This window comes from Castor canadensis, chromosome 15 (assembly GCF_047511655.1).
Source record: "Castor canadensis chromosome 15, mCasCan1.hap1v2, whole genome shotgun sequence".
NCBI lineage: Eukaryota > Metazoa > Chordata > Mammalia > Rodentia > Castoridae > Castor > Castor canadensis.
Window position 1 is genome coordinate 19,217,633 of NC_133400.1, and position 10,315 is coordinate 19,227,947.

Below are 10,315 nucleotides of genomic sequence, written 5' to 3' on the forward strand. Positions count from 1 at the left end.
TGTGTGGAATAGTGCATTCATGCATTGGGCCTCATCCATCCACATTTTCATATGGCCATTTATTGAGTATGTCTAACAAGAGAGGGCTCAGGGCGATGTGGCAATGGACATCATGCAATGAGTTATTTATAAGTATAGGCTGAGTGAAGGGATGTATGACTACCAGACAGTGGGAGTCAACATAGCGCCTATCTGGGTGTGTGGGCACCTCAGGCTGATGCCATCTGAACTCAAGCCCACTCCCTCCCTGGACACAGTGTGCTACAGCTCTTAATGATTCTTCTTAGGCCCTGTAAGCTCCACAATCTTCCGGGGCAGGGTCTTGGTCCAGAACTGCAGCCTGTCAGCCTTCAGGGCCTGGCCCAGTGCAGGCTGGATGTCCAGCTTCAAGTACTGCTCATCGTGATGGAGCCTAGGCCAGTTGGGCAGGTCCTCACTGTTGGGGTTCCTGTGGACACAACATCCCAGTAGGGTTAGTTGGGGACCTTCTGATACCAGATAAATATCTCAGTCAGGCCAAGCAACCGAACAGGCTAGGGGTGTGTAGAGACTGAAGGCCACATCCTATCCAGACAAAGGAAAGTAAGGACCCACTGGTTGGACATGTGGGACGCAGCCAATTGGCATATTTGTCCCTTATTCTCTGACGTAGGCTCTGATACTGACATAGTACACTGGACCAACTCTCATGTCTCTTGGACAAGGGCCAAATGACTGGCACTCACATCGTCACCTTCTCCTAGTGGTTGGGGAGGGAACAACCCTAGGATAAAGGACGCGTGCATGGTAATGAGGCCACCCCAGATGAGGAGGGCCCTGGATGAGCCCAATGCAGGGATTGGGGTGTGTGGGTGTGCTCTCACCCATTCCGAGCAAAGTTGGCCCAGTACTTCATCATCCTTCTGCTTAGCAGTTCCTCCTCCTCAGTGAAGTCAGCTGCATAGAGAAGGACAAGGAAAGATCTGGCCACCATATCAGGTCACCCCGTCAGGCTCCACCCTCAACACACTCCATAACCTGACCCTGGACACCAGGCCAAGTCCCTTTCCCTCTCGTAACACCCAGGGGCAGGCCCTCCTTTGCCCAACCTTTGTTTATTCATTCCAAACTTGATCTAATCTGTCCTGAGCTCATTCCTGACCTAGCAGCCCCTTCTTTCCTCTAACTCTGGGATATCCTTTAGGAACAATTATGGTTTTGAAACACCCCCGGTACCCATACCTGACACTATTGTAGATGCAGAAAGTGGCAGGAACACATGCTAGAATCTGTGAGAGCTTGGATTGTAACCCAAGTGGTATTTGGGGCTGTAAGTTGGTGCACACCTGATTCTGTCTGTCTCTGAGCCTCAATTTTCCACTAGTGGACAACTAGGACAATCACCCATCAGGTCCCAAGCAGGGTCCATCCCAATTCCTGGAAATGAAGAAAACTCACCATTGTTGTTCAAGTAGTATCCGAAGACAAAAGAAACCTCATCACCATGGTCAGCCTTTACGTGGGGGGGCCTGATGTCCTTGAAAATGCTGGACTGATGCTGGAACTCATAAAAGTAGACAGGGGCACGGGAACCTAGAGGTGTGGACAGGTTGGAGTGTAGTGATCTGTCACCTTGAACTGTCCTTCCTCACCATTACTGAAGTGTGAGTTAGGACCACAGCTGTCTGGAATCTGTATGATGAGGAGTGGAGCTCCAGGCTGGAGCAGATCCAGTGGGAAGGCCATGGTTCAGTCATGGCCTTGGGCTGCCAAGCTGTGTGGCCTAGGAAAAGTCACTGACTGTTACTGACTCAGTACGTCTTCTGTAAAATGGGGTGACATCTCTCTCACATTAGCCATGACAATGTGCTGATATGTGGAACATCAAATGCTTGGCACTCAGAGCTGATAAGGACATGGATGGGGACCAGGACACCACAGAGCTCACCTGGGACCACAGGTCTGGGTTCCCCAATGGCAGTCAGGCCTCAGTCACAGAAGTACTCACGTTGAAAATGTGCTACTTGGAGCGCAGGTATCACAAACATGAAGTCTGCCATCATCTCATGGAAATTGGCTTGGAGGATCTGTGGGTCCTCAGTATCCCCCATGTATTCTTCCATCAAGAGACCACCACAACCAGCAGGCAACCCCTAGCTCAGGGGAATCAGAGAGAGTCATCATAGGCAGAATCCAGGACATGGAGTAAGGCACCTCAGGTGGGGAGATGGGGCCTGGGACTGGACCAGGTGTACTGGGCAAGGTCCAGCTGTGGAGTGACCCCACCACAAACACTCATATACTTCAAATTTTCTTGCAGTACTAGGGTTCCTCAGGCCCCATGCTCGCTGGTCATGGGGTCTAGGCACTTGAGCCCCAGCATTAGTCCAAGCCCACCCTTTATTCCTTGAGTTTACTGCGCCAGCAAGATACCTTCGGATATCTCTCCATTGGCATCCAACCCTGGATCCTCACTCACCATGTTTGCTGTCGTGCTCTCCATAATAGCAGGCAAGGTTCCTCTGTTGATTTCTTTTATGGTTTCAGAGTAGCCCATGTACTGGGTGGTGGAAGGAGACTTTAAGTAATGCCATTAAGCCACATACTGCTAGGGCCTCCTTCCCACTACATGAGATTCCTAGGGTCCCAGGAGTTGCAAGTGAGACTTACATTGGGGAGGCCAAAGCCATACTCATCAGTGTTGACACCTATGATGCTGGGGACAGGATGAAAATCCGCAGAGACCAACAGCTCCTGGGGGTGCCTGGGTAGGAAGGCCCCATCTACCACTCCAGGTATGGTCTTGAAAGGCTGAAGGGGCATTCAAGGTCAGGGATCCAGGTCAGGCACAGGACATTTTCCCAGGCCCTTGAGTTACTTTTACCCATTCTAAATTCACCCCAGGATGCTCACAACCATCCAAAGAGATCTTATATGTTGTTTAGTCTCTCTTGGTCTCGATTTGGCGTTCATGGCTTAAGGGAACCATTTCATGGAGAAGAGGTAATTATTTCAGTGTAGTAAGAACTGACTCCTCAAACCCTATGTATTGTCCCTTTCCCCATACCCACACTATCAGCCTCACCTTGTTAATAGCCAGAATCTCCTCTTCACTCTTGCCCCTCAGGCAGTGTACCAGGGCCTCTGAGTTTACCTGCCCACAGGCAGACAGGTTGGCAACCATCTGTAAGGAAACAGGGCAAAGGCTGACTCATCCTTTCAGACAGGAGAACGGCGTTTCCCAGACTCCACCATGCTCCATGTGTCAACATATCACCAGGGTACAGTGCATGGCTTACTGCTGATGTGAAATTGTTTCCACATCCCTGATGTTTAGAAGTCAGGGCTACATAGGACACCCTAACTGTTTATAAGTTTCTGCTCATGAAAGAGGTCCCAGGGTGGCAACTTTCCTGACAACTGAACACACTGAGCCTCTATGAAGCAGGGGGTGTGCATTATAACCTTTGAGCCTTCAATCAATTCACAGGACAGAAACGTTTTCCAGAGGATCTCCATGGAGACAGAGACTCTGAGGGTGAGGCAGGTGTAAGCTGGGGTAGTTGAGGTCACTCACTGTGTAGACCACCTCAGAGGAGCTGGAGATGAGGTCTGGCAGAAGAGCCACCCCACTCTCCATGATGGCACCGTGGAAGAGTCCTTTGGACATTGGGGACACGACATGTGAGGACACACTAGTGCCACCTGCAGACTCGCCAAAAATGGTGACTTGGGCAGGGTTGCCCCCGAAATGGGCGATATTCTTCTGCACCCAACGAAGGGCGGCCACTTGGTCTAGGTAGCCCCAGTTGCCAGATGCATGCTGGTCTCCAGTGCTGAAAAGTGGCAGAGACAAGGGTCACAGGCCTGTCCTGGGCCTACCCTGTTCCCACTGTCCTGTCCAGCCCTAGGCTCACCTGAAGAAGCCAATGACACCCAGGCGGTACTGGATAGCGACCACCACCACATTCTCTGTGGCTGCCAGTATGGAACCATCATATGAGGAAGCCATGCCTGCAACCAGTGCACCTCCGTGGATCCACACCATCACCTGAGGAAATAAGACAGAGATCACACGTTCTGACCCAGCCCATACCCTCTCTGGCCTCTCCCTATACTGCTCACTTCGGCCTGTGCACCTGCCCCTGTAGAAAGAACTATCTCAGTTCTCCTTGACTAGGATCATGCATTAGGGACACAAGGCCACTCAGTAAATATTTTGGCGCCATCTCTTGAACCCAATCTGGAATAATGGCTCCAAGATTGCCAAATGGTACCAGTATCCTATACACATATGAAGAGAAAAGAAAAGGGGTGTTTCTCTGAGTGGCTCACTTAACATTAATGGAAAAGATCACATAAGTTCATTGGCACAGTAGATGGTCCATGGCTGGGAACTTGGGTGATGTCAAAGATGAGCACTTGGGCACCTGCATGGGTCTTCTGGGCCCAACTTTTTAGAGTGAGCCCTCAGTTCATCAAAAGGCTAAGGCCTCTGGCCTCTGACCTCTTGGAGTTGTCAGGCCTCTGTGTTCCCATACTAGGATTGGTTTCCCTTTCTGGGTGAGAAGACTTTGTGGACATGGCAGTGAGAGACTTCTCCTCAGGTTCATATTACATTGGGAGCCAGGTGATCTTGGCTCATTCCATCTCCTTGTAAATAAATGTCCTCTGTCCCTAGGTGACCATGGCATATCACTCACAGGCAGGTTGGAGCCCTCATGGGCATAGGCAGGTGAGTAGATGTTGAGATACAGGCAGTCCTCAGACATGGAAACAGGAGGCAGGGTCTGCTTCAGCTGCTTCAGAGCATCTGTATTCATTATATCAGAAGTTTGCAGACACCTGGTGAAAATGGCAATCAGTTTTTCCAGGTACTGTACAGTGGCCAATATTAGACCCAGGTGCTAGATTTGCTCTGCTCCATCCTTAGACTTTGCTTTCTTAATTCGCTGACACACAGGTGAGGAAGTCCCTCCCCAGCAAGGTATAAGCCAAGGCTCTAGAGGAGCTATAATAGAGCCAGACGCAAGGGAGTCCTCAAGGTTTTCAAAGACCTTGGATCTCACATCTATTGAGGATGGGAAATCATGACTATTAGCAGTCTCTACAAGATCCAACGGCTGCAAGTGCTGACATTCACTACTTTTACTTGGAACAGGGGAGCAGCCACGTGAAGACCCATCACACCACTCACAAGTACTGCATGAATGACTGGGGACCTCTTTCCCATAGGGAAGTAGGACATCCCTCATCCCAAGTCCAGACTAAAGGGACATCAACCCTCCCACAGAGTCTCCAGCTGGAAGCACATAAACGAGATCCTTTGCTAATGGCTCCTAGCCCTGCAGGTTGGCACAATCCCTGTGGAGAGTGGATCCCCAAGAAAGCATCCCTGCTGCCATGCTTAGGTTCCTGCAGATTCTGCTGCTGGAACCAGGGCTCTCACAGTTCATGGAGCCAACCTAGACCTCTCCCATAGACACCTCCCCTGGTGCAGAGAACAGCGGGAACACCCAAGTGTGTCTCTGCTCCTACCACCGCACCCGGAGGTAACATGTCCAGGTACCAAGCCCTGACTTTGAGCCTGGCAGGGTTGCTCCACTCTCTCAACCTTAGCCCATTCACTGGAAAAATGCATGTGGAATCCTCCCAAGGCAGAGGGAAAACATCTGTGAGTTCCGATGGAAGAACCAGTAGGCCCGGCACAGCTCAGGGGGCCCTACCCAAAGGACTGAAGTTCCCTGGGCCCTGGGAGAGCTTACATGGCTGGGTGGGAGGTCCCATTCCTCACACCACTCCAAGGTGCAGCAGGCTTAGGGGGTGCAAACCGCAGCGGTCCAAGAGGTGGCTTGGCAAAGGGAATTCCCAGGAAGGTGTGGACCCCCACATCGGTGCCCTTCACGTGGACGAGGCTGCCCCGCACCTGCCCTGTGTGAGTGGTCCTGATGGGTCCGGCTGAGTTCTTGCCTGTGTGTGGAGAGAAGCACATGAGAATTGGGCCTGCCCAGTGAGATGTCATGCACGCTGTGAGAGTTGCCACCTCCTTGCTACTCCAGTTCTGCATTTGTCAAGACACTGGTCCGCAAACATTCGCTCACATGGTTTCTCCTTTTTACACTGACCCTCCCACACCACTGGCTACTTAATTCTATTTTCATGAAAAGTTCAAAATTTTCTATCACCAACAGGATCAGCAGATTGGTGTCTAGGGCTGAGGTTAGGGGTTGTGTTTGGGGCAAGGGAAATGGAGGTGCATACTTTGTGAATGTTTTAAACAGCATTAAATTCACAATGTGTTTAAATCCCAAGGGAATTTGATTGTTCTTCTGCAGAAGCCAGGAGTGTGGTATAGACAAGAGTGTGGTGTAGACAAGTGCCAGTTAGTATACCTCCATCTCAGTGAGTTCATATCCCTGGATTCATTCAATCTTATAGATTGAAAATATTAAAAACAAGCAAACAAAGACCTCTGTGTATTTGTTGACCACACACAGAATTTTTGTTCTTGTTCCCTAAACAACATAGTGTAACAATATGTATATAGCATTCACGTTGTAGTAGTCACTATATGCAACCTGGAGGCTTTTCAAAAGGTACAAGCTCAGGTTACATGCAAATACTAGGCCGTTTGTAATTTTTTGTGCCATTATGGTTTGAACTCAGTGCCTCAAGCTTACTAGACAGGCACTCTATCACTTGAGCCACTCTACCAGATGTCTTCTTTTGAGTTTTATTGAGATAGAGTCTTATGAACTATTTGCCTGGGGCTGGTTTTGAACCATGATCCTCCAGTTCTCTGTTCCATATCCCATTTTAAAGTGGAGTCATCAGTGAGGTCTTGCTTAGAAGGCCCTGGGGACTTCCCAGATCCTGACCTGGACGAGATAAGATAAGGAGTCCAGCAGTGGTGGCCATGGGTGGGGAATTCTTAGGGCAGATTAGATTGGGGAAATGGGGGAAGATATCTTCAGGTCCCACACCAGGGGACTTAGAGGTGAGTGAGGTCAAGGGTTGCACAAACATTCTCTGCATCGAGCCCTGAGAACATGAACTTCTGAGAAGATCCTGGAGAGTACGTGGCATGCAAAGGGCACATTCCCATTGCTCTGGAAACAAAGTCATAACTTTGTCCAGTCAGGTTCATAGTATGAAGTGAACCCAAGTGGTCTCTCCTTTCAGCATTGAGATGTGGTACCGGGGGTTTGTGAATCCCTTCAGGGCCAGTAACCTTGCCTGGGGCCCATTTGGAGGGTGTCAGGGGACTCTTCTACCCAGGAGATGTCACAATCAGAGAAAAATAGCACTATGAATGTATTACACCATTGTGTGCTGACCACAAATGCAGAAGGAAAAGGTTCTAAATCCCACCCCAGGTTTCTGACCTGCCCTTCTGGGCTCTTCACAACCCTCCTTAATCGCCTGCCTATTCAGTGATGTGTCCTCAGACAGCCCTGACCCTCTCAGCTTCGGGAACCACCCTGGGGTTTTAGACATGTTATGTGGATGCAAGTTTCCCACACCTGAATTTTTAACACAGGTGTAACTGGGACCAGAAAAGGAAAAACCTTTCTGGATAGCTAGCTTGTCTTCTGGCCAGGATACTCTGCTTGTTGATTAAACTGACTCTCTTTCCCTCTTTGTCTAATTGCTGGAGAATCTGGTAACAAAGGTTAACTCCCTTTGTTCTTCAGTTAATCCAGGGGTCTTCTACCCTTTATCTCTTCCTGACCCCCAGAGCAGTAAACCCTCCAGCCAAGATACAGCTTCAGAGAAGTGGTGACGGACACCTGGAGAATCAAGGCCAGTAACCAAGGTGGACACACAGGAAGTCACCCATTCAAGCTCACCCCCTGAACTCTCCTTGGAAAGGTGGATATTTTCCCTCAGACATGGGACGACAGAGATTTAAGGCCTTCACTTGCCCAATCCTCGTCTTTGTCCCACAAATAATAAAATTTGTTTCCTTTTCCTCAAATACAGCTCCCGTGATTTGTAAATTGTGAATTCCCATTTAATCAATGGGACCAGTCCCTTCCGTCTTGAAGCCCTCGGCTCCCAATCTCGGGCTGTGTCTCTGCACAGTGTGGCAGATCTGACCCTGGACCCTGTCATCCCCTGCAGAAGTCTCACCTTGGACATGGAGGAGGAAAAGCAGAAGCCCACAGGCCACAGTTCTCAGCCACATAGGAAGTTGTTCCAGCCGCATGGTTGACTCGCCGCACTGTGTCTGCAGTGTTTCACTGACAGGCAACTGATGATCAGAGCCTCACCCTGACTGGAGTTTGGACAGGGAATTGGTAGGAACAGTGCCAGGTGGGTGCTGCATGAGAGTGGCACTAAACAGTCATTGGTCACAGGAAACAAGTGGCCAGCAGGTAGTGTATGGCTGCCACCCCTCTTCCCATGCCCCCTTCAGCTCCTCCAAAGTTACTATGAGTCTTCTGCTCTCCTCAGAGATACCTCAAAGCTCCTCCACAGAGCGAGTCACTGCATGACCATTGTCTCTTCAGACTGCATCCTAGTGACTAGACCATAAGGGGTGAAAAGAGGGAGCAGAAGGCTGTAATTTGAAACGCCAGGAGGGCATCTCTGAGGAAGTGCTTGCTTGTGTTCTCAAAGATGGACACTTGTCAAATTTTTGAGGAGGTGAAGGGAACTGCTTGAGCAAGTGCCTTTTGTCTAAGTAACTGCGTCCTTCATCTGCAGAACTCCTCCAGGCCATCAGCATGCATTGTACTCATCCCCTTCAACAGTTCCTTATCTCTTAGAGTCCACGATCTGAGGGCCCTTCCCAACTCAGCCTTGGCCCTTCTTTTGTAATATACTTGAGACTGTGGTTCCCATCACCCCTGACCCAACCCAGTGCACAGTTACTTATCCACAGGAACATCAAGAAATGGGAGCCTGTTGGTCCTGCACTAGGAACTAAGTAGAGCTTTGGTGAGCCAGGGGTGTCAGGGCCTCTCCTGGAGATTCTGAGCATCCTGAGGGCTGTGCTCATGTACGGCTGCCATCCTGGGTCTGTGATCATCCATCCAGCCTGACTTCCAAGAGGAAATATCGTTAAAGTCAATCTCAGACAGCCAATAACCAACAACTGCCTGCTCCATGGAAACCAACAACTACCTCTGCGTTCCTGCCCCCATAGGCACTCAGAGCCCACCCGGCACAGTTTTTGTCCTTCTCAGAGCCATGGTGGCAGCAACAGCATTTCCCCGGGACTGAGGGGCCAGGAGCCTGGATCACTGCTTCTCCTTGACCTGCCCATTCGTCAAGGCCTTCTGTCCATTCAAGGTCTCCCATCCAATATTGCAGTCCCTGTGTGGGCAGAGCTCTCCCTGCCCTTAATATTCCTCACCTAATTACAGCTGGGCTGTGGGGGCTGAAAGATGCCAACTCCTCCCATACTGGGTCATCTTATAGCTCCTTCATGTTAACTGGACAGCAACAGGGTTTCTCCCTCATTCCTAATTCTGTGACTGCTGTCCATCTCATGGGCCAGGTGCTCTCGTGCTCTGCCACTTTCTCTCCACCAACTCATTGACCATGACCATGGCCAAGATCATAATAAATTCATGCAGTGAATAAGTCTCAGAGTATATCAGCATAGAGGGAGAGAGAGTAAGTGACAGAGCGAGAGAGCCTGAGAGAGAGCGCACTATGGGGAAGAGGGTTGGAGCCGAGGCTCAAAGTCTAGATTTCTATTACAGTGACACACCCATTCGATCAAATCAGTTGTAAGACCCATAAGAACAAATGGTCAGGAGCACATTGAACAATTGGCATCGACTTGGCATCTGCACAGTTTAGGCAGATCTGACCCTGGTTGCCATCTCCTCCATATGAGCCTCACCCAGGCCCAGCAGAAGGAGCAGGAGTCCAGGGGACACAGTCCCCTCCTGCACTGGGTGTTGGTTGAGGGGCATGGTCCTCTCAGGCCTAGGTCAGTTCTGCAGAGCAGGCCCAGCCTCAATGACAGCAACTGAGATCTGGCTGGACTTTGCACCGAGCAGCAGGAGTGGGGCTCTGGCTTGGCCTGGCAAAGCAGGGCTACAAGAGAGTGGCACTGAGTAAGCAGATTACAAGGGGGGCCAGGGCTACATTTAGGGCATGGCTGTCTCCCCTTCTCCTGTGTCCCTTTTAGCCTCTTCTAAAGGTGCTGAGTGGCTTCAGCAGCACCTCCAAAATACCAGGAAGCCCTGCCTGAATCCTGCAGTACCAAGTTCACTGTCGTTGCAGTCACAGCCCCAATGAGGACATTGAGGGCAGAAAGGAAAGAGCAGGGAATGTTTGAGTTCTTTCACAGGTAAAACAACCAGTTGAGCAGAGGCAG

At 50.3% G+C, this 10,315-nt stretch overlaps 1 protein-coding gene across 2 annotated transcripts; it reads right to left on the reverse strand.

The window, feature by feature from the left end:
• Positions 1–270: 270 nt before the first annotated feature.
• Positions 271–8,311, reverse strand: LOC141417390 (pyrethroid hydrolase Ces2e-like). 2 transcript variants are annotated; one of them, XM_074055887.1, is made up of 12 exons: positions 8,113–8,311; positions 5,745–5,949; positions 4,683–4,824; positions 3,897–4,030; positions 3,557–3,815; positions 3,065–3,163; positions 2,650–2,790; positions 2,459–2,539; positions 1,988–2,132; positions 1,438–1,572; positions 864–936; positions 271–448 (listed from the first exon to the last, which is right to left on the reverse strand). In XM_074055887.1, exons 1-12 carry the CDS (start codon positions 8,186–8,188, stop codon positions 271–273), a joined length of 1,668 nt encoding a protein of 555 aa, XP_073911988.1. In that variant the 5' UTR covers positions 8,189–8,311. The 2 variants fall into 2 exon arrangements, with proteins under 2 accessions (XP_073911988.1, XP_073911987.1); XM_074055886.1 differs by lacking the exon at positions 8,113–8,311 and having other exon boundaries at positions 5,745–6,069.
• Positions 8,312–10,315: the final 2,004 nt, after the last annotated feature.

Excerpts from the sequence above, each read along its gene's own strand:
- LOC141417390 (XM_074055886.1), bottom strand. The coding sequence starts at position 6,046 with ATGCAGAACTGGAGTAGCAAGGAGGTGGCAACTCTCACAGCGTGCATG. Across the intron at positions 3,816-3,896 it reads GGTGTCATTGGCTTCTTCAG|CACTGGAGACCAGCATGCAT; the intron begins GTGAGCCTAGGG and ends GCCACTTTTCAG. Across the intron at positions 449-863 it reads GCCAACTTTGCTCGGAATGG|GAACCCCAACAGTGAGGACC; the intron begins GTGAGAGCACAC and ends TTGTGTCCACAG.